The following is a 24,502-nucleotide window of genomic DNA, read 5'->3' on the forward strand; positions in this document are numbered from 1 at the left end:
AGCAACAAACAGAAAGACCTGTGAAGAGGATGCAGATGAGGATGGTATTTGAAACTCATCCGTCTCTGGTTCTTCTGCTTTATTTTGCTGTGGGGTTTCTCTCCTCATCGGAACTCTGTTTATCTTTTCCTGTAAGGGCACATGAATTTAGCCCTATGGATTGCTGGAGAGTGAGTGTGCAGGAAATGGTACCTGGGCTTTTGGCATCATGTTAATGTATCCTCCTCTCTCTCTCCAGGCAGCCTCCTGTTGGTGAGTCTCACTGGAGAATGCTGCTGCAGGACATGTTGACTGTGCAGCAGCAGGTGTATACATGCCTCGATTCTAACGCTTGTTATGAGGTAACTGCCGCTGTAGCAGGTTTTTTTTTTTTTCATTTAGAAATTTTCATGTAGTTTGCCGAAAGAGCAAGACTGTAAGAGGCACTGTGATTGATGATTGATAACTAGCACTATGAGTTGAAGCCTTTTCATACTCCCCTCTAACCTCCCTTGGTTTATTGTGATGCCAGCTATTTAGCAGTTCAGTACTCAGAAAACCCCGAATCTCACATGATTTCTCCCTACAGGTTTTGGTGGTTCCTGAAACTTGATGACTTCCTGTGTTCATGTCTTTTACTTTACATTTATTCACTGGCATGATGCTCTCCTTCATACAATCTGTTGCTTGTTCCAAATCACTGTGTAGGTACCTACACTTATGGCATGGAAAGCCACAGCAGCCCAAGCCTCCTAGGTCATTCTTTCCTTGGTCACTCTCCACAGTATGTGTCAGTATGTTCCAGTAGCTCCCTCAAGTAGGATACAAATCTACCTTTGCTGTGACTGTGTGTACGACATTCCCTCAAACTTTAGAATATATTCCTTTTTCTTACTGGAAAACTTGTGGTAAATTGTCATGGCCAGGCTGACTAATTGTGTCTGCTAGCACCTCGTATAGCTTGCCTCCACTGTAGCCTGCCTTTCAAGTGGAACTGTTTACAGATAAGATGGGTTCTTTTGGTTTTGGTCTTGTGGTTCCAGGTAGGCATTTTACTGTCTTGTCTTTGACCATCTCTTTGCTGAGAGAACATTAAAAAGTATTTATAAGTTTTTAAAGGTTCTAGAAGGCAGTAATTAATATAGACTTGTCAAAACTAATATTTTAATTTACACCTTTGTTGCGACAGTTTTTTCTTGTCCTGCCAGGTCCCGCTGCCCTTCTCAGCCCCAAGTAAGCACACATATATTAATTTATAAACTGTTGAAGGTTCTAGAAGACAGTAATATAGACTTGACAAAACTAATGTTTTAATTTGTACCTTTTAACTAATTCTGTGTTTGCTGAATTTGCCTGTTAAGTTTTGTTGTCCTTGGAAAATAACTTGAGATCACAATGAACAAAGACTGACATTCCACCTATAGAATGATTGCTCATTTTAGTGTGAATAAATTGCATTTTTTCAATATTGGTCATGATGCTCTATGGCAGTGGCTCTCAACCTTCCTAGTGCTGTGAGCATTTAATATAGTCCTCATGTTGTGGTAGTGAGCCCCAACCATAAAACTATTTTTGTTACTACTTTATAACTGTAATTTTGCTGTTCTTATGAATTGTAATGTAAATCTCTGTGTTTTCTGATGCTCTTAAGTGACCCCTGTGAAAGGGTCATTTGACCCTCAAAGGTCATTTGACCCTCTCTCAACCCACAGATTGAAAACCACTGCTTTGTGGCTCTCATGAATAAATCATTGAAAGTTCATTTGGCTTGTGCTTGGGTGTGCCAGTTTCATCTGCCATATACTAGTGAGGAGGGCTGCCCTGTCAACATGTGCTTTTCTCACAATTTCTGTTTTATGGCCACTCTTTGTTATATTGAGTTTTCTGTGCCAGACATCAAAATAAAGGCTTATCTAGTTACGCCCTTCCAAAAGATCAATGGTAGGTAATACAGTGAAAGCTGGAGGAAACTCCTGTTCTCCATCAAGTTGTTCTTATCTCATCAGCTTTTTCACTGTCCTCATCTGCCCATGAATGGCAGGGCAAGAATGTCACATTGTCAAGAATAGGCTTGGGAGTCACGTTGTTTCATACTTTTCTGGCACACGTAATCTCAAATAATTAATTTTAATCTATTCAGTGTCGTTAGTGCAACAGATTCTTTGTAAGATACCTACCATCAGTGTCTCTTATTCTATTGAAACACATTTTATGTCCAAGCTGGAGAAAACTTCAGTGCTCCACAGTACCATTTCATTTTTATGTGTAAGTTTACGTTTACAGTCTGACTCATTCCTAAGACGAGGTTGGGGTGCAGCTTAGAGAAACAGTACTTGCCTACCATGCACAGACTTTGATCCCTGCTTCACAACTGTAGAGAATGTCAACTCCTGTGCTGTTAAGCAATGGTACATTATACATGCCAGATCTTGTTATATCTGTTATAGTCAGCAGAATGGGTTTGGTTTGAGTGGATAGTGTATATAGTAGTTGACCAGTGGGTTTTATTGATTACTTATTTTATTTGTAGGCAATGTATGTAGTCTAGAATGACCTAGAGCTTTGTTATCTATCTAACTCAAGTGCTGGGTTACAGCTGTGTGCCATCATGCTCTGCTTCAATTTCAGTTTTTTATATTTGAAATTTACATACTTAAATCTTTATTGTTATGCCTTAAATAGCATGATTTACTTGTTTCATCCAGTGAAATTTCTTTCTGAAAGCTAATTTTTTCTTTTATTGAGGTGGAATTTATAGAACAGTAAGTTAGCTGCTTTAATGTAGGCAGTGTGTGCTGACTTAATACACATACTATGTCAATCAATGCCCAGTAACAGGATAGATACAGCTTTGATTTATTTCCTTTGGCTTTCAGAGTCTTTATTTTGTTGAGCCGAGCCTCCCTTCTTTATCAGTAACTCTGGATGTTTCTTTTTCCCAGATATTTACAGAAAGCCTTCTCTGCTCCAGTCGCCTGGAAAACATCCACCTTGCAGGGCAGATGATGCACTGCAGTGCTTGTTCGGCCAGTCTTCCAGCTGGTGCGACCCAGAAAGGAAGGCCCCAGTACAGGGTGGGATATGGGAGAAGTATTGACTTGGTGTTGGCAGCCAGCAGAGAGTACTTCAACTCTTCCACCAACCTCACCGACAGCTGCATGGACCTGGCCAGGTAGGAAGTCTGTGTCCTGTGAGTGCTGCGTGCACATCCAATGCAGGTTATCTTAGTTGCACGTTGTGTACTGCTTTACTGTAGGGATGCAACCAGTGAATTAGGAAATACTTGAATTCTTGATTCCCCCTATTGGCTTTCTTTTGGCTGAGTCATTTTGCTCATTATCTGTAAGCCTCTGTTCCTCTTTTGTTAGAAGGTGTTCATGGGTTCACCCATAAATTCAAGTTCTGAAATTTGGGCTTGTAGGTAGTGTTTACCTCTTGCATAGCATCTGCTCCAAAGTCGAGTTTGGGTCAAAGTTTCTAGATTTTAAATTCAGCTCCTTCTTTGGCTTTTCCTCTTAGTTAACACAAGAAACAGGTATACTTAACATCTGTGTTTCTACTAGTCTTAAAAAATATCTCATGTGTCATGGGGGAAAGATTTTATGAATTGAAATTAGTATTTATAAAGTAAGTTTTTATGAAACTCAAGAGTTCAATAAAGCATACCCCCAATTTGTATTATCTCTGAGCCTTCAGTGCTTCAGAGAAGGCTTTTGTGTTAGTGACTTATTGTTCTCTTGTGAAAAGTCCTGAGCTTTTACTCTCCAAGTTTATAAAGAAGTTAGAGCACAGGAGGTCATGGTAGAGGAAGGTATTTTATGGTAAGACTGGAAGCCAGCAGGAAGCATCCAATTTTAAGAGGTCTATGCCCCGCCTTTTAATGGTCCTGTTCTGTTTAGAACAATGGTTCTCAACCTTCCTAATGCTGCAATCCTTTAATACAGTTCTTCATGTTGTAGTGACCCCCATGAAAGTATTTTTGTTGTTACTTTATAACTATAAATTTTCTGCTGTTACGAATTATAATGTAAATATCTGTCATGTAAGATATCTGATATTCAACCCCTATGCAATTCAACCCCCAAACGAGTTATGACCCACAGGTTGAAAACTGCTGGTTTAGATAGTGCCTTCCTAGGAACAAATCCCCAAGTCATAAAGCCTAGAGGGACACACACACCAACCATGTCCAAACCAAAACAATGACTGCATGAGTTTCATTCTGTATCAACAGTGACTTAGTTGTTTCTCCTGGTGCTCCTCTGCCATCTGACCATTAGTCTAACTCTGATCAGCATTCTTTAGGTCACACCTTTTTTCTTGAAGTTCTCTTTCGAGCACACTGAGGTTTTCTTTCCTCCGTTCTGGAAACACATTACAAGAATTGCCTCCTCTTGTGAGGGCAGCTGGCACTATTTCTGACTTGAGCATCTCATGTCATCTAAAGTTTTGTCTCTTGCTCAAAGAAACTGAGGAAAGCTGCAAACCTCCTTAGCATCTGGTCACCCCGACTTTCCAGCTCTGCTCCCTGATTTACCTTAACATTCTGTAAGAAATTCTTGACTTGGTTTAATGGTTAATTGTCCATTCCTTATTTTAATCATTTGGATATTCCTTACTTTGCAAGTACACATATAGTTTTATAAAATGGAGACATTATACATTTCTTGTTATGACTTTTTATGTTTTATTATGCCACTATGTGAACTGAAGCATTTCCACATACTTAACAGCAGTGTATTAAATGATTCCACTACATTTGTGACTGAATTTAGTTGGTTGCAGTTCTCCTCTTTTCATTGTTGGTGTGACAGTAGAGCATGAGGATAAGATGTCCTCTGGATCCAGATGCCTGTACAACAACTAGTCCCAAGGTAGTCTACAGCCTTATGATGTCGACTCCTTTTGAAAGTAAACTTGAGAGAGCTGTTGTGATCTTGTGTGTGTGCTTGTGGAGATACAGGTGACTATGTGCATGTGTGGCCAAAGGATGATGTCCTTCTCTGTTGATCTCCACCTTAATCCTTCAAGACAGAGTCTGTTACTGAACCTAGAGCTCGCCAGGTTCTGGCAATACAGACAACAGCCAGCAGGCTCCAGTGAACTTAATGCTGACCCTCTCTAGTGCCCTTGCCCACAAATACTGGGAGCACAGGGTCATGTAGTCAGGCGTAGCCTTTCTTGTGTATGCTGGGGATCACATTGTCATGCCTGTGCAGCATGCACTCTCACCCAGTGGACCAGCTCCTCAGCCCGTCTCTTTTCTCTGTTGTGGTCTGAAGTGAATTTTTAAGTGGTCAGAACTGTTGCCGTTGTGTGGACAATGTAGAATAGTTGGTAGGCAGCAGGTGAACACTTATGGAAGTTCTGTTATTTTGCCAAGAGGTTCCAGTTGGTTTCCCTTTAGCACATTAGATACTGATGTGCCTCTTCTCTAAGCATAATGTGAACCTCCACTTAAACTTGTTTTGAAACCCATTTCTAGCCCCAAATTTAATCTTTTGTTGTTGTTGCTGTTCATTTTCTTTTTCATAAAATGTATTGAGAAATTTGGGAGATTCTTGGTCCATGAAGTAGTTGCCATGCAAGCTTGAGGACCTGAGTTTGCAGCCCTAATACCCATATCAAAGCAGCATGCAGTGGCGTGGATCTGTGTCCCCCATGTGGGGTGGGGTAAGAGGCTGGACACAGGCAGATCTCTGGAGTTGGCTGCCAGCCAGTCTAGCCTAGCAGTTAGTTTTAGGTTCAATGAGAAAACCTGTCTCAAAGTCACTGAGGTAGAGAACAGGTGAGACACATAGCTGATATTAGCCTCTGGCTTCTGTGTGTCAGTGTGCACACAAGAACAATACATAAACAACCCTCTCTACAACACAGGGATATTTGGCATTGCCCGTTTTAGCTTGACTTCATTATCCAGGTTTCTAGCTGTAATTTCTCATTTCTCTCTCTCTCTCTCTCTCTCTCTCTCTTTTTTTTTAAAGACTGTATATATGTGCACATGTATGTAGATGTATTTATCAGATCCCTTAGGTGTGGAGTGGCAGATGGTTGTGAGCTACCTGACATGGGAACTGGGAACTAAACTCCAATTGTCTTCAAGGTCAGAGCCATCTCACCAGCCCTGTTTTTTTTTTTTTTTTTTTTTTTTTTTTTTAATTCTTTTATGCCATCCTTTGAAATGCTAATTGTCTTAAAATTCTCATACACTTTGATACTTTACATTTAATCTTCAAGCTCATTGAACATTGTTTCAACTGTGATAGCTGTCTGGATTCATTTTCCTCTCAAATGACTGGTAGTTGCTTCAACTCCAGCAAAGGTGAAAAACAACCTTTTTTCCCTAGTGGTAACTTATGGCAGAATCAGTTTTTTTTTTTTTTTTTTCTTCAAACTGTTACTGAACTTGACAGAGTTCTTTAAAGTATTTAGTAAATCTTTTTCTTTCTCTCCAGGGATACTATTTTTATTTCAAATACTGGGAATATCAAATAGAATAGCTTTTGAAATTTCAAGTTGTGTTTGACCTAAAGCTTCTAGGCAGGTGTTTCTCAGATGATTATAAAATCCCCTTACTGCACTGTGCCTTCACTGCATCCCTCTCTATCCCACAAGAGTGCACTTTGATTTTCAGGTGATCCCATGTGTATATAATGTTGTGCCGGACTAATTGTGGCCTATGAGCCATAAGGGCATCTGTGTTTACCATGGTATAGATATAGAAAATTTCTCTTTCTATTTATGAAACTGGCCTTTCCTTGAGGGTGCAAAAGATATCTGTGCTGAATAGTTTTGTGTCAGTTCTACTCAATCTAGAGTCACTGGAGAAATGGGAGCATCGATTGAGAAAATGCCTCTGTAAGATCAGGTTGTAGGCAAGCCTGTAGGGCATTTTCTTAATTAGTAACTAATGGAGGAGGGCCCTGCTCATTGTGGGTGGTGCCTTTAATCCTGGACTGGTAGTCCTGAATTCATAAAAATCAGACTGAGCAAGCCATGAAGAACAAGCCAGTAAGCAGCATCCTTCCCAAGACTTTTGCATCAGCAGCTGCCTCCAGGTTCCTTACTATTTGAGTTTCTCCCCTGTTGATTTCCTGGCCTGACTTCCTTCAATGATGAGCTAAGATGTGGAAGTGTAAGCCAAATAAATCCTTTCTTCCCCAAACTGCTTTTGGTCCTGGGTACCATCACAGCAGTAGAAACCATAACTAAGACCATATTCAAAGAATATAAAAGGATATGAATTGATAGTTTCCTTAACTTTATTCCTTATCTGCTTTTTAAATTGCTTTCTTGTGTGTGCCTTCAAGACATTTCATTAAGTTTATCTTCTACTTTTTAAAACAACTCTTTGCTGTATACACATAATTTTTATGCCTTGTTTTTTTCATAGATTCCATACTGAATATCTTTTTATCTGATAACACGCACATCTGCGTCATTCTTTTTTCTTATTTGCAGAGTATTTCTTTATCATTTAATTTTAAAAACTTAATTTTTTTCTGGATAATAAAATATATTGTTTTATACAATGTATCCAAATCACATAGATTCAAAGTAATGTTTGTTTCTACTTAATGCTTTATGGTATTTTTATTAATAATGTAAATGAAAATAATATAATAAACATTATAACAGTTTTGATGTATGATATGGAATATCTAATATTTCATATGTAAAAATGTGTAAATTAAAAAATTACAAATTAAGATATGATTTAAAATACTGACATTTGTTCCATAAATTAAAAGAAATATGATAAAGTAATATTTTATAATGAAAAAATATCAGATTAGTACTGTGTTTTTGCATTTTAAAGTAAATCTGTTTAAGTAAATCATGGAATGCTGTCATTAATTATGATTCACAGTCTAGTGGGTTCCACTGGGGACAGTATGCTGCAAGCAACCAATGGGAAAGTAGACTCCTATGTGGTCATCTCTAACTACGTAGACCTAGAAGGCCTTAGAAGACATGCCACCTGGCACTTATTCTCAGAACACTAGGACTTTCTATGAACTCCCTGGAAACTGTGAGCTTTGTGTAGCTTATGTGACAAAACAGAGTGCTCACAAAGGGACAAATGCCAACTCAAACAAAAAGTCTTATAATCAGGTATTTTTTTCATAAGAACTTTCATGGGTCTCTCACTTTTTATCTCTTACTCCTCCACAATCTTCATAGGCATCTTTGGGCTACCGTAGCATTTATATCCCAGACTGAAACTCCATGATACATATCTAAAAAATTTATTTATTAAAGTAGACCCCCCCCCATTTTCTCATACAGTGAATCCTGATTACAGTTTCTGCTCCCTGTGCTTTTTCTCCCCACCTCTCCTCCTACCCAGATCTACTCCCTTTCTATCTCTCAGACAGAAAAGAACAGGGATCTAAGAGATAATAACAAAACATAACAAAAGAAAATGAACTAAGATAGAACAAAAACCATTACATCAAAGTTGGACAAGGCAAGCCAACAGAAGTAAAAGAGCTCCGATAGAAGGCACAAGAATCAGAGACCTATTTGTTCACATTCTCAAGAGTCCCATAAAAATACTAAACTGAAATATATAATAAATTCTCAGAGGACCTGGTGCAGACCTGTGTAGTTCCCATGCTTGCTGCTTCAGTCTCTTTGAGTTCACATGTGCTTTGCTAAGTTGATTGGGAGGCCCTGTTCTCCTGGTGTCCCTCATCCCTTCTGGTTCTCAGAAGCCTTTGTGTTGGGTAAATTTCCAGTCTGGAATTCATGAATTAAAGGGTTAGTGCATATAAAATGTAGGCATCAGAGTTTACAATCCTTGCATTAGAATCAACAGAACCCATGAGTGCTCACAGATTCCAATCCTCCAACTGTGCAAGCTCAAGCTCTGCCTCTTGCCATTGAGTCATACCTGCCATTGAGTGACACCAGTGCCCCACTTGTGCCTTGATTCCTTCAGCTGTGCTGTCTGCTGTCAGCATGTATAGCCCTTGATGGCTAAATGGTCTTATACAGATACCTTTCAAAAATAAGTTTATTCATTAGAGAAAACTTTTTAAAAGTTTTTTTTTTTTATGAATAAAAAACACATTGAAAATACTCACACAACCAGCTGTTAAGTGAGAAGGCCAGGACATCCAGTGCCACACAGAAAGGTGCTTTCACAAAGTGAACGAAACAAGTGTCATTCGTTTGTTGATTAGCGAATCACTTTCCTCTTGTTATTTTCATCAGTATTGTATTATCAATTGATCCTTCTCTTCTGTTAGAAAAATGTAGTGTGTGTAATCTTTTCGTTATTTCTTAAGGGATTCCAAATTGAGAAAAATGAAGGCACTCTTGTTTTCCTAGAAGGGAAGCCAGAATTCATCTGAATTCTATCTTAAAAACAGAACAAAACCAAACAAATCCCACCCTTTTCAGATAGTCATTGTATCTGTACTTATTAGTTAAAACATCACTAAACATATATATTGCATCAAACCAGGTACCATTGCAATCTGTCACTGTCCCTGCTGTCAAATCACTTTATCCCTAGGAGCTTCTTCAGCAAACTCTGACATTTGCTTATCTTATGGGTTACTGTGGAATTAGAATGACAATCATATTCTTTATCCATTCTTCAGTTGAGGGCCATCTACATTGTGTCCAGTTCTGGCTATTATGAATAAAGCTACAGTGAACATAGTTGAGCAAGTGTCCTTGTGGTGTGGTGGATCATCTTTTGGGTATATGCCTGGAGTGGGATAGCTGGGTTTTGAGGTAGACTGATTCCCAGTTTTCTGAGGAACCACCATATTGATTTCTAAAGGGGCTATACACGTTTGCCCTCCCACCAGCAATGGAAAAGTGTTCCTTTTGCTCTATATTTCCACCAGCATTAGCTATCGGTTGTATTTTTGATCTTAGTTGTTCTGACAGGTGTAAGATGGATTCTCAGAGTCATTTTGTTTTTCATTTCCCTAATGGCTAAAGATGTTGAACATTTCTGTAGGTGGGTTTTTTTTTTTTCTTTTTTTTGCCATTTGAGATTCCTCTGTTGAGAATTCTCTCTTTAGATCTGTACCTGCTTCTTAAATTTGATTATTTTGTTTGCTGATGTCTAGTTTCCGGAGTTCTTTTCTATATTTTGGATATTAGCCCTCTGTCAGATGTGGGGTTGGTATAAATCTCTTCCCATTCTGTAGGCTATTGATAGTTTCCTTTGCCTTACAGAAGCTTTTCAGTTTCATGAAGTCCCATTTATTAATTGTTAATCTTAGTGCCTGCACTATTGGTGTTCTATTCAGGAAGTTGTCTCCTGTGCCAATGCATTCAAGGCTATTTTCCACTTTCTCTTCTATGAGGTTCAGTGTGTTGAGATCTTTGATCCACTTGGACTTGAGTTTTGTGCAGGGTAATAGATATGGATCTATTTGCTGACATTTAGGTAGACCAGCAATTTAATGTTGAAGATGCTTTCTTTTATTCTTGTGGAATTCTGGTCAAAAATTAGATGTCCATAGGTATGTGGGTTTACATGTAGGTCTTCAATTCAATTCTATTGGTCAACCTGTCTGTTTTTATGATAATGCCATGAAATTTTTATTACCATAGATCTGTAGTACAGCTTGAAGTCAGGGATGGTGATACATGATGCAGTTTTTGATTTTACAGGATTGTTTTATTGTTCATGACTGTTTTTTTTTTAGCTTTTTTTTTTTTTCTTTTCCATATGAAGTTGAGTATCATCCTTTTAAGGTCTGTAAAGTACTGATGGAATTGTATTGGGGATTACATTGCATCCATAGATTGCTTTTGCTGTGATGGCCATTTTTACTACAGTACACCTACCAATTCATGAGCATGGGAGATCTTTCTTCAATTTCTTTCTTAAAAGATGTTATGATAAATCTTTCTGCCAAAAACCGCCTGAGCCCCACTGCCACGTGTCAGCTTTATGCCAGCTGCCTGCCTGAGTTAGGGTCCAAATGAATACACAGAAACTTGTATTAGGTTCAAAGCTGCTTGGCCAATGACTAGGATTCCTCATCTGTTAGCTCAGTCTCAATTATCATAGATCTATATATTTTATAAGACTTATCTTATAGGACGCCTTATTGGCGTCCCTCCTTGCCGGTGGATCACATCCTCTTGCTGGAGGAGCAAGGGGATAAAAGGACTCTTCCTGTTTCTCCTTCGATTAAATATGAGTCTCCTTGCTATGTGACTTCCTGCCTGGATCACCACTTCTCTACTACATTTTCCAGAATCCTCTTTGACTCCTAGTCCCGTCTAACTTGCTGTCTCATTGGCTAAACAGTATTTTATTTAACAATCAATAAGATAAACATACACAGTACATTCCCCATCAAAAAGACTTAAAGTTTTTGTCATACAAATCTTTCACTTGCTTGGTTAGAATTACTCCAAGGTGTTTTATATTATTTGTGGCTATTGTGAAGGGTGTTGCTTCCCTGCTTTCTTTCTTAGCCTCTCAGCCTGTTTGTCATTTGTGTATAGAAGAGCTACTGGTTTTGTTTTTTGAGTTAATCTTGTATCTAGCCACTTCACTGAAGGTATTTATCAGCTGTAAGAGTTCTCTGGTAGAATTTTTGGGGTCACTTACATATACTATCATATTATCCACAAACAGTGATACTCGATTTTTTTCCTTTCCAATTTGTATCCCCTTGATCTCCTTCAGCTAGAACTTCAAGTCTATATTGAATAGATATGGAGAGAGTGGAGAGCCTACCAGATGTCTGATGGGTGCTGGATAAATATGTGTTAAGTACTTCTTGTCCAACATAGAAAGGTAACTTGGATCTGATTTCTTGTAGGTGCTGCTTACAGCTCATAACAGACAGGCCGGCTGCTATTCAAGAGGAACTAGACCTCATCCAAGCTCTGGGGTATCTTGAAGAATTTGGGGTAAAGATCCTGCCTTTGCAAGGTGAGTCTTCTGCTTGGTATTGCATTGCTAACTTATTTTGCACCAATTAAGTAATTTTCCTTTTTATTTTTTGCAATGAAAGTAACTTTGATAATCTAAATACATTAGTAACAGATTTTATTGTCTTTCTTTTTTATTTTTGCAATTAAATCTCAAAAACATTTTGCTGCAAATTTTTAAAAGTATTATTGTTTATAACCTTTAAAGCCATAACAGTAGTAATAGAACAACTGAGCAGTGAGGCCATTGGATCAAAACAAACATAGATGTTATTTTCTTGGATGACAGTTGTAGATTCGCTTCAGTTTTGGCATAAAACTTATATCTGTATTTTACTTTCATAGACTATTAACTAGTTACCCACTCTCAAGCTTTACTTAAAAATAATTATTGTTTAGAACTTAATTGTCAATGATATTTTCATTTTAATCAGGTTCTTTTGCCTAATGTAACAGGTATGCTGGAGCCATCCAGACAGACATTGGTCACACACCTATCCTAAGTGCTTGTCCTAAGTTGTGAGGAAGGTGCGTTGCAGCATTCCAGGCCTTCACTGACCATAGCTGATAAGTGGGTCTTACATTCTCAGTCTCTTCAAATCTGGGACTCCAGGCCACTGAATGAAGAGGTGGTTGCCTAGGGAGAAGTGCACTTGGCTGGCTGCTGTAGTCTGACGTCCCTAACTCTAGAGCTGGCTGGAACTAGTGACGGGGAGCTATAATTGAGTTCATTCTTTTTTTTTCTTTCTGCTAAGTTTTCACCATAGTTGCCTTCTCCTCTTTAAAAAATAACATAGGAACAGAAGCCTCAGTTCATTCAGGTGCTAGTTGTGATAGAATATTATTTTAAGGTGTGTGACTTTTGTTAATGCCGCATTTGTTTAACTCTGTGAAGCTATGATTCTTTGCTTGTCTAAAACAACTGAATGGCTAATAGCGAGGTAGGAGCAAGGATGCGTGGGGCTGACAGAGAATATAAATAGGAAAAAAAAAAGGAGAGCAATAGAACAAGGAGAGGAGGATGTCAGGGACTACCCAGCCACCCAAGCAGCCATGGAGTAAGAAGGAACGTAAGATATACAGAAATAAGAAAGGTAAAAGCCCAGGGGGAAAAGGTAGATGGGATAATTTAAGTAAAGCTGGCAAGACAAAAGAGTGAAACATTACAACAGCTAGTGGCTGAGTTTCTTTGTCCCCTGCAGTGTCAGCATTGACTGGGCCTATGGAGGAGCCAGTAGTCACAGTCTCACAGTTTTAAAGTTTATATGGGTTTTCATTGTGGTTTTCCTTAAAATTTCAATTCTCAGTAAAATCTACTGTGCTTGAAAGACATAGATTGTTATTGCTCTGAATGTCACTATCTGGTCCTAATTATTATGTAGTTATAAATGGCATCCTGGGTATATATGTAAGATGATGGGTAGATTCTTAGATTATAGACAGTCTATACAGATGCACCATTAATGTGACCTTTGAACTCAGAGCTTCTTAAAAATTATGAAAATCATAGTGACTTTGTACAAACCATTTTATTTTAAAATGTTTAATCGTTAACTATTCCCCCCAATAATATATTTGTTAATTTCTGGAAAGGAAGATTCTGGAACATAGTAAGCTTTTTCTCCTTTATCTTTTTTTTTTTTTTTTTAGGTTAAATAATTACGACATTGGTGTATGTGTGTTTGTATGTTTACACGTGCATGCATGTGTGCGTGCACATTCAGATATTTGTGTATTTTAGCTGCTTAAATAATATGAGCTGATTGATTTAAGGTACAAACTAATTTTCTGCATGCTTCGGTCCTTTAAAATGCTAACAGAGTTCTGAGCTCTTATGGTGATCAGTTAGCAGTGTGCTAGCTAGTGGTTTTTGTCTGTCAGATGCAAGTTTGAACCAAGCTTGCTAAGGCTGCACCTTTTGGGAATTTTCCGAGTGAAGGAGTCATTGCTGTAGTGTCTGGAGGCTTACCAGCTTCCTGTGTTGATTTCAGCTTAGCCAACACAATGTCCAGAATCAAGATTTCTGTATGTGAAAAAACAGCCTCTCCCTCCTGTATGGTCAATTGTGTTTTCACCACAGTCTGGGTGGCCAGTGCTAATTGTCATCTTTAGTAATACTGGATAATGTTTCTTGATACGTATGAAGCAATGTCCAGGTGTTTTTACTGAAGCCAGTGTATGTAGTTCCTTTTGTCTCATTGCTTTGTTTTTGAAGCCTTTGCTTATGCTACAGAAGTTGTTCCATCTTAGCAGATGGAGACCAGTGACACTAATCAAATAATGATGAATGAGTTCACGGGAAGCAGCAAGAGCAGTATCATGTACAAGTTATTCCCTCTGCGAGTTCTCTGTGAGTTACTTGTGTGTGCAGGTATACCAGAATGCTTTTTAATTATGTTTAAGATCTCTGTGTGTACATGTGTTTTATAGTGGCTTTAAAATATGAGTGAGCTCTACAGGGAAACAGATACCTTCAGTTATTAAAATACAATTGTATTTTCAGGTTTGTTAACTAATACACATAGAAAATTTTGATTCAAGTATCTTTTCTGTGGGGATGCAAGAGCTCAAGTATATTCATAAATCATTTGTTGAAATATAGGTAATTAGCCATCCTAAGATGGTCAGTAAAAGAGAACTGCTGCATTAGTTGTACCAGCAGTTCAGACAGTAGATAAAAAAGAGTTGATTTGTGTGTAGAGATTGTAATCGATTAGACTCTTGCTGTCCAACTTAATATACTTATCTGTTATTAGTAAACATTGCTCAGGATGAATGAAGAAAACCAGTGTTTCACTGGGTGTAGAAATGGGGTGATGATGATCCAGTACTACAGTTTACTGCAGTTTCCCACCTTGGTTGTAATTGCAGGGAAGGTGGTAATAGTAAGGACGTCAGCCCACTCACTGACTATAGCTAGAATGTCCATTAGAAGCATACAAGGCATATAAGGCCCAGCCTTTTTTTTTTTCGTGTGTGTGTGTGTGTGTGTGTGTGTGTGTGTGTGTGTGTGTGTGTGTGTAAGCATTATATCAATAAAATGCTTTGCTTTAAACTTTCACTTAGAATGTAAAAAAGTAACTGTTTCATAGTCATTGTATTATTTAATCTGAAGGAAAACATGTAAAATGCCAGCAGATGCTAAGGGAAAAGCCCATACTTTAAAAACCAAGTTAGAGGTACCTTGGATGTAGGCCTTTAAACAACTGACTGCAATGTGTTTTAATAGAAAATGGAGTATTAGCAGCTCACTTGATTATGTGAATGGAGGTGCAAACTGTGGTCAGCTCTGCATGCCTTGAGACAGCCTTCTCATGCAGAGGGAAACATCAGCAGGGGAACCTGGTGATGTGGCCTTTACTTCCATGTGGAGCATACCATTTCCACTCTCATTCTTTGCCCAAAGAAGTCATAGTGCAAGTCTAAGATTAGCAAGGTGGACATTTGGGATATATTACTGGGATGGATAACTGGGGACATTAATGGAATTTGCAGAGGTTGTATTCAGATATAGAACTGACTGTAGCAATCGTGAAAGGTGCTAACTCACAGAAACATTTGCCTTGTATTTTACATGAAGTCTTCAGCAGGATGAGTGTCCTGTAGTATACAACTGTCCATCCTCAAACATCCTGAAATTCAGGACGTACATACTGATGTGTAAAGGACATGTGGTTTGCAATTTTTCCTCAAATGGTTAAAAAAGTATTTTTTGGTGAATGTGTGTATGCATATATAATTGTATATACATTTATAAGATTAGAAGAAATTATTAGCTGGTGAATTGAATTAATACAGTATTACAATGCAGATATTTTTGTAACACACTTGCAAGCTTTCTGTAAGTTCCAAATTCAGTTATAATAAAAATGTAAAAATAAAAGGCTAATTCCAAAGAAAAACCACCATATCTTTATTTCCCTAAGACTTCTGTTCCTTCTCAGCCAACTACATATGAGAAATTTCCAAAGGGCAGGCTATATAAGGATTTACTATGGATTTAGGAATAAAGATAAAGCCACAGACAACATTTACAGAGTTGAGTTGAATTCAGGACCTGCCTCTTTTTAATGGTGTTTGTTAAAGTATCTTCAGTTCTCTGTACCCCAGTTTCTTCCCTTGGGGATAATACCCTGTTTATTAGGGTAGGTGTTGTGTTGTTGTTACACATAAGTCACTGTCTGAGTCACAGTTCATCTCCATTTTATGTTAGCTGCTGATGCAGTTGTCATGGTTACTGCAAACCTGCTGCCTAGACATTGCTGTCCTCCTTGCCATTGCTACTCTGAGTAAGAACCATTGACTCCTGGAGCTCACTTGATGTCCTTTGACCTTTCCCCTTTAAGTGTACACCACGCAGGTAATCAGGGCTACTTAGTGAGACTCTGTCTTTAACACATTTAACACCACATATGTACACACACACACACACACACACACACACACACACACACACACACACACACACACACGCACCTGTATTTTGAACTTGGGTTGGGCTTACTATATGGTCTTCCTGCTTTAGCCTCAGCCCTGTTGAATTGTATGCCACTGAAGCCAGTCTGAGATTAATAATTTCATTTTGGTTCCCTTACACTTGAACATTTGTGACATCCTTTTGTGTCTTCACAAAGTTCTTCATTGGCTGTTTTTTAGTGCGTTTGTGTTCTGATCGGATCAGCCTCATCAAGGAGTGTGTTTCCCAGTCCCACACATGCTACAAACAATCTGCCAAGCTTCTAGGCCTTGCTGAGTTGCTGAGGGTAGCAGGTAAGTCTTTTGAATGCTAAACTCCTATGCCATTTTCCATGCCAGTCTATGTGAGTGTTAGGGTTTGTTTAATGGAATCAAAAGAACAGGTTCTTTTTTTTTTTTTTTTCCAAAGAACAGTGCTTTCTTAGGAACTTGGCATGTTATAAAAGTGAGTATTTGTACTGAAGTTTTGGGAAAACCAGCTGTTCTTCAAATGAAATGAATTCACTCAGAGTGTGTGGTTATAAGACCAGCAGAAGTCATTGTTCCCATTGAAAGGAGACTCCAGTGTGGAGCGCACACTATATCAGTACACAGTATATCAGCACACATACAAACCAGATGTAGTTTGATAGTTCTGATAAATTTGTTAGAAAATTTTATGCATTTCATATTTGTCACAGTTTTCATACATTTTACCTCATTCAGTTTTCTCATTGTCACAGTTGTGGTTAGCTTCCTGTTTTCTAATAGACACTCAGAAATGCAGCATGCCATTTACCAGGATAAAATAGGAACCCAACTTCTAAAGGAAATCTCTGTAAATTTCATGCTCCATTAACCACAGTGCTCCTACCTGGCAGAATATTTTAGTGCCAGGTTTGTGTGTGTGTATGTATGTATGTATGTATGTATGTATGTATGTATGTATGTATATATGCATATATGTATATTATATATATGTGTATATATGTATATATGTATATATATGTATATATGTAATATGTATTACACACACACACACACACACACACACATATATATATATATATATACACACACACACACATATATATATTTCTGTAAGAATAATTGTTTGGTATTTTGTTCCATAAACAATGGTTTGAGTTTATTGTAGTCTAAACCATGAGATAGACCGAAAAGTAAAGAGAATTTGTTTTTATTTCTAGCCTTTAAAAATTCAATGTATTTTGTAGACACATAAGTCAATATTTCGAAGTCCCAATAAGTAGAACTCTTATTAAGACCTTTACTTCTAGTTAACATGTGTCATTTCTCAGCTTGGAGCATAGTATTGATATTTGTTACAGACTTGGAAAGGTCTTGGGGCTCTGGTTCTCTGTGAGGCTTCTTGGGTCACCTGGAAGAACATTGGGTGTAGACTCAGAAAAATGGTTTGATTCTGATTGGTGTGTGTGTGTATGTATGTATGTTATGTATGTATGTATGTATGTATGTATGTATGTATGTGTATGCGTGTGCCTGAGAGCATGCGTGTGTGCCTGGTATAAATTTATAAGCTTTATGTGTCCAGATCTCACATTTAGGAAACAGGAAAGCCATCCCTTTGGTTACCCATAGTCCAGTAATAAGAGTCCCAGCTGAGTCTGTGCATAGCAAAGCTCTTTGAACATGAAGGGTGGACATCATAAGGACCCAGCTTTTACAGATGCCGTGTGCATGCCCTCTTCACCTCTTAGGATAGTGTCTTGCTTTGCTTGTGACATACAATGAATGGACCTGGCAAATTTCAAACAGTTCTACGAGGAGAGCATCCCTCTTGTGGACACCATAGCAGCATGTGGAGATCCATAGTACTTGGACCTGCTTTCCATATTGCAGCTACTTTAGTTCTCAAACTTCACTCCACTTCACAAACTTTAATGTATAATATTCCAACTTGGAGCAGTATCATTGAAACATAAGGCTAAAGCATAAAATTTGTTTAACAAATTGATGTTGTGAGCCATGTGCATTTACATAAAAGTAGCTATCAGGTATTAAATTTAATATCTTTTCTATCTTAAGCCAGCACCTGTCCCAGTGGCCATAGCTGTTGCAGTTTGAGATGTGATGATAAATCTACAGTGACGTTTCATTTTTCAGCTTCAGCCAAAGACTTTTCTTACTATGTTCATTAGGTCTATATCTTTCACCTTTTTCTTGAAGATTGCCTTTTGTGGCTTCATTTTGTTTCTGGAATACACAAATGGCAAACATTTTCATCTTGGCATTTAAGGACCCCCACTAAGTAATTAAAGGGTCCATGATTGAGCACTGTACATTGTGACAATGGGACTGATAACAGAATGATTCAGAGTGACTTGACAACAGGTTGCATAGACAGTGTCATATAGTATAGTGGATACAGGGATGACTCATGTCCTGAGTACAAAGCATGGAGCAGTGCTCAATTCCATTATGTTACTCAGAACATCCAAAAGTAAACTCTATATAAGGAGAGCCATCATAAATAATGACTCATCAGCACGGGGGTTGGGGTGGGGTGGGGAGAACATCTAGCTATTTGCAGATGTATTTTACATTGTACTTTAGTATGCAGAGCTGTCTGTAGTGGAACCACTAATGTTCTTCAAACAAACCACTGAAGGAACAGTCTTGTTATGTAGCCCTACTAGCCTCTCATCAAATCTTCCTTCCCCAGCCTCCCAGGTGCTGAATGACAAACATGTGCACCACAACCAGCCATGAATTGTTACTTTCATAGCTCTCCATGTGCCCACACACTCCTGCTATCCTCTCTAAGAATTTACATGCCTAACAACATTTTCTAGGTATCAGTCTTTGAAGGCTTTCTTTTAACCATGTTGAGTTTTGGATTACCTGATCATATTTTAAGTGTCAGCTAAGTAACTTTGGACTTTGTGATTGCTACTAGGCAGTTCTTCATGTAAAATTTATTAACAACAATGATTTTAATTTCATTCTTTAATAATTCATTTTTTAATATCTTATCTCTGATCCTTGTTACTATGTGCTTTATAGGCAGACAGGTGGATCTCATTTTGAAAGAGAAGACACAGGATTAGAGAAATTACATAGTTTGCTTTTTAGCCAAGCAATTGACTTGCTCCCTTTTCCTTTTGTCTTGTGTGTGTACTCTTTCTGATATGTGATGGCATCCAGTGGCCTCTGTATATTTTGTCTCATTCACAACAATTTTGTAAGTATATGATGGTTTGTGCAGAAATCATCAGATATGGGGCTTGTTGATTTTAGATAAGAGGAGATAATGCATAAAAGTACTGGCACCTGTAAATATTCATAGTTCTTGGAGAGGCTGATACAGGAAGATTATGAGTTGGAGGCCAATATGGGCATAATATCTAGACCCTGTCCATTTAAAGAAATGTGTAAAAAAGAGAAGGAATAGGTGAAACCCCTTGCTCTATTACTTCCTGCTTTTACCAGGGAAGCAAAGCAATACAGCCTTAGAGACACATGTACAAGGTTGGCTTCTGCTAGCATGAGGTGTGTTGGTTGAGACTGGAATTCGCATGGCAGGAGGAGAAGACTAGGAGCTGGTCAGGTTCCACAAATGTGGCCGTAGGCTGCTGTGCACAGGAAGCTTTCACCCCCACTTCTTAGGTCTGTAAGCCCTTCTCTGTGACTCCACCTGCCGCCCAAGATTATCCAGGATTAACTTTTTCACTCAGCTGTTAGGGGCTTGCACATTGTCTTCAACAACATGTTTAATGTTTACAGTCTAGCCAAGAAACATGAGAAAAAAATACACCTGGCTCTTTCGTTGTCTATATTGTGTACAAATGCAAACATTTCAAGTGTATTAGGTAGGAAATGAGTTTATATTAAACATGGTATGCATGCTTACTCATGTGTATAGATGTGGTTAGTCATGAGTAAGTCTCTGAAAATGGAGAAGTAAAGGATTATGTGCCAGTTTAACAGAGAATGTCTGGGCAGGCTTCAAAAGAAAAGTGTGGAAGGGTCTTTCATTATGTCAGTGGACTGTGGTTTTTCCATGACGCTACCTTGTGGTTTGTCACTTGCAGAGGAGCCCCATGCATATAGGAAGTGTGCATATTATTGAACTTCGATTTATTTTCTTTTAGTTATGCTGTCCTTTAAAGGAAATCTTCTCAAAAAAGAATTATTAAAGGTAGAGGGAAGATTGTTTTTCCTTTTCTAAATGAAAAAATAGAGCATGATACTATCCATGCCCAAATAAGTTTGAGTTAAGTTATAGTGTATTTAAATGAACTATTGTATTATTACTTGTTAACTATTGTATTATTACTTGTTGACCTTTGCTTCTTTCTTGCTGCTATCTTTGCAGGAAAGCTGAGACAAAAATGTCATGTAACTTAGCTAGTTTTGAGTGTGGTGGTGAAGTTATGTTATAGTAGTGCCTTTGATACCTTTAGGTAGCATAACACTTTTTTATTTAATGGAATGTGTAATCTATGTTTTCATAATGACCTTGGCTTAGACCATGCTAACTTCCTGGTTAACATTACAGTTATAGTGCATACACAGTTGAACTGAGCATATGATTTTTAAAATAATAGAAAAATATCATTAAGATAGTAGAAAAAATTTCCTTGCCATCCTTGACATACTTATGTCTGCATTACTGAGATATGTGCATGCTATTTTAAAAAGGTCTTAATCTTTGCTAAAATATTGAGGGAGACTTTGCAAACTGTTGCTTTAGGGTAAGGTTGCTACACTGAGGTTTTTGCAGTAGGAAGCTAAAAAAATAGAAAAAAAAATTTGGTTGAAGTGGAAACAGCCTACTTTAGAGCTTAATTGGCAGTTCGGATTCTTGGCCTTGATTAGTAGATTCCTAGAGGCTCAACTCTGAGGATACCTACATATTAGGTCTGGATGAGGAGGAGTCAGTGTTGTGGTGCCCAGGCTGACTCTGTGTTCTGGTAACAGCTCTCAGGCCTTGTAGAACTCCCAGATACATCTGGTTTCTGCAGAAGCTGTCTCAAACCCATGAGACTGTACACAGGTCAGTAGGGAACTGAAACGCTTAAACTCTGATGGACATGTGTTGTACTACAATAGCTAGCTGTGTGCAGGGTTCCTGTGCATTAAAAACCTCCTCAAAGAGTCTGTTGCAGCATCAATTTAATTTAGTCTTACCATTCTACTAATATATTGAAACAGAAGGAAAATAAGTTTTTAATACTCCAGTTTTGGCGTTTGTTCAGGAATCCTGTGTTCATTAAGGCACAGAGTACCACGAAAACTACACACATTTGTGAGGTAGTAACTATAGCAATGGTCATAAAACTTTGTTTTGCCTTTCCCAAGTTCTAAGTATCCCAATAGTCTCAGTTACCTTGGTGGTGTTAACTCAATGGGTTTACTGTAGCTCTATGGCATTTTATTGCTTCTAGTGGGCTGGGTTTCAGTTTGCCTTTGTAGGAAGTTAAGGCATAGGAGTTTCCTTCTACTATCAGCTTCTGAGTGACAGACTGAGCTACAAATTCTAGTGTGCTCTTTGTGTGCCTGTGTCGTGTGTGTGTGTGTGTGTGTGTGTGTGTGTGTGTGTGTGTGTGTGTGTGTGTGTGTAAGATTATCAAGAGCACCCATCAAGAGTAAGAGAGGATTACACTCATGGAACCTAACAGGATATGGAATTCTTTAAGAGCCCAGAATGGTCAATACTATGAGATGAGAAATGAACATATGAGATGAGGCAATACAATGTACCCATAGTGGGGGATTCTGGCTAGCCTAATTTTTGAGGAATTTGCTGAGACTAGTGTGGAGGGCAAGCATAGAGTTGAAGTATAGCAGGGCCCACAGTTTGTTCAAAGACTTGGTTGGTGGTGGTGACTTGGTTTAGATCCAAGATGTGTTTATGTCTTTGAATTTACTGTGCTGCCCCAGCTAACTTGACGATTGAAATCCTCCTGTGTCAGTGCTAGGATTGCAGGAGTGTGCCACCACGTCTGTCTTACTGGTTGAGTTTTTAAGATGAAAAAAAAAAAGAAACAATAGTATAACTCTATTACCTTCTTCACTTCCCTCCCAGTCAGCATTTCTCCATCAATTTTAGACAAGCTTTGTTTGGGTTTTACATTTTATTTATTGTGTGTGGCATGAGAGCAGAGGTAAAAAAACAACTTGGGTGACTTAGTTTGATCCCTCCATCATGTGACTCCTGGTGATTGACCTGAGGTCATAAAGATTGATGCCAAGTACCTTTCCCTGCTTAGTTATTTTACCAGCCCTCATTTTATAACCTGTTCTTGAAGTTTAAGTATAGACTTCTTCCTTAGTAAAGGAAAGAACAAATCTTTCATATGGTTGTAGACTATTCTGGACTTGTGTGTAAGATTTGGGTATCTCAAGAACTAATATTAATCAACGATCTCTTCTGAGACCGAGGGGGTCTTCTATGACTAATAAGTAGATTGGAAGGTCAAAATTATTATAACCTTTATCCTTCAGTCACTGAAAATCAATCTAATCTATTTTACTTGTAAATTTGAAACTTGCTGTCAGTGAACTCTATCAGTTGAGGCTGCTCTACTTATCATGTCGTGTTCATGTGTGTACAGGTGAAGACCCAGAAGAAAGGCATGGCCAGGTTCTGATCCTGTTAGTAGAACAAGCACTGCATGTCCAGGACTACAAAGTAGCCAGTACTTACTGTCAGGAGCTGATGGCTGTGGGTGAGTAGACAGCTTAGTGCTTTGCTCACATCCATTCTATATGATAAATAATGGAGATAGGCGCTTATGAAATCAGTCAGCCTGATTGGTAAGCCAGACACATGTTTGCTTGACATATATTTTGTTACCAACAAGCATGTATGCTGTGTATTTATATTAATATCAATATTTTAATGGGCTCAGGTACAATAGTTTATGTCTGATTTTGTTTACATTCCCTGTCTAAAATATGGTCATAATTTTAGGAAAAATAGTATATGAAACATTTTAATGCTATTTTATACATTATAGAAAATAAAATTTAGAAAAATATCTACAATTTGTGATTGGATAGTCAATATTTCTATATCTTTTTATGTTTTAGAAAGGCTATGCATTCTTTTTTTTAATTTTTTTTTATTTAAATTAGTAACAAGCTTGCTTCACATGTCAATCCCAGCTCCTTCTCCCACCCCTCCTCCCCCTTTATATCTTAATGTAAGAAAAAAAAACAGTTTTGAAAAATTGGGAAGGGGTTTTGGTCTGAATATTTTCTAAATTGAATTTAAAGTTCCTGTCTTGAAAGACTAATGAGAGTTTATTGTGGAATAGTTTCTCATCCAAAGCACACATTCCACAGTGGAAGGAAACACAATACCCTCTATCATGAGCCCTCTGTGGAAAAGCCTTTGTCCTCTAATAGCGGTAACTCCTACACTGCTCACTCAGGATCCCTGCACTCGTTTGTTGCTTGGGATTTGTTCTGGGGCTTCTTGCATCTAGTGAGCTCAGTTACTATGTGGCTCCATCTCCAGCCTTGTGTATGCACTTTCCTGTTAGTGACTATTAACTGTAAGGAAAACTGTTCAGAATTACTGTGTGAGAGAAATTATACCCAGCTTCTCACATATCATGGACAGACCGATGGGCATTACATGTTGTGAGGCAACTGAAGTGGTTAGTTGAAGAGAATGAAAAGAAGAGAGGTTTGGGGAGAGGAATCATCCCTGACTTGTTTTAGGAAAGTCTTTGAAGGCAGGTCCAGGGGAAAGGGCAGAAGGTGTCAGGTGCCATATGCTGCTATCCATGGGATTATGCAGTGGGAACTCAGCAGACAAATCACGAGGCTAACTCATTGGGATCACACATTCTGATGGAGGAGACCCACATGCAGGGCATTGGGAGCATTTGGTTTTTGAATAGTCACTGTCCTTATTGTAAATTCCCTGTGAAGCCATAGCGTTCCCTGTCTGTGGTGGGATTCATCCCCAGAACCCCAGCTAGGCACATATATCTGTGGGTGTTCAGAAGATAACTTTTCATTTAGCTATGTAGTTTTGATTTATAGAATATATACTGGGACATGCTTCATAACTGGATCTATTTGTCCCATAAGGATTGTGGGCACTTAACAGCCTTCCTTGTTCTTTTGCTCAGACTAACTGCATAAAATTAGC

At 38.3% G+C, this 24,502-nt stretch overlaps 1 protein-coding gene across 8 annotated transcripts in view; it reads left to right on the plus strand.

The window, feature by feature from the left end:
- Window positions 1-24,502, plus strand: part of Nbas (NBAS subunit of NRZ tethering complex) — a 275,006-nt gene that overhangs the window by 112,476 nt on the left and 138,028 nt on the right. For all 8 annotated transcript variants that reach the window (XR_003486979.2, XR_004770656.1, XM_027424647.2 and 5 more), the window contains 5 exons: window positions 239-341; window positions 2,922-3,151; window positions 11,787-11,899; window positions 16,555-16,668; window positions 22,953-23,066. Coding sequence is in view for 6 of the 8 variants with exons in the window: in XM_027424647.2 (XP_027280448.1) it covers window positions 239-341; window positions 2,922-3,151; window positions 11,787-11,899; window positions 16,555-16,668; window positions 22,953-23,066 (674 nt within the window). In the remaining 2 variants the exon portion in view is untranslated. The remainder of the gene's footprint in view (window positions 1-238; window positions 342-2,921; window positions 3,152-11,786; window positions 11,900-16,554; window positions 16,669-22,952; window positions 23,067-24,502) is intronic.

This window comes from Cricetulus griseus, chromosome 7, assembly GCF_003668045.3.
Source record: "Cricetulus griseus strain 17A/GY chromosome 7, alternate assembly CriGri-PICRH-1.0, whole genome shotgun sequence".
Lineage (NCBI taxonomy): Eukaryota > Metazoa > Chordata > Mammalia > Rodentia > Cricetidae > Cricetulus > Cricetulus griseus.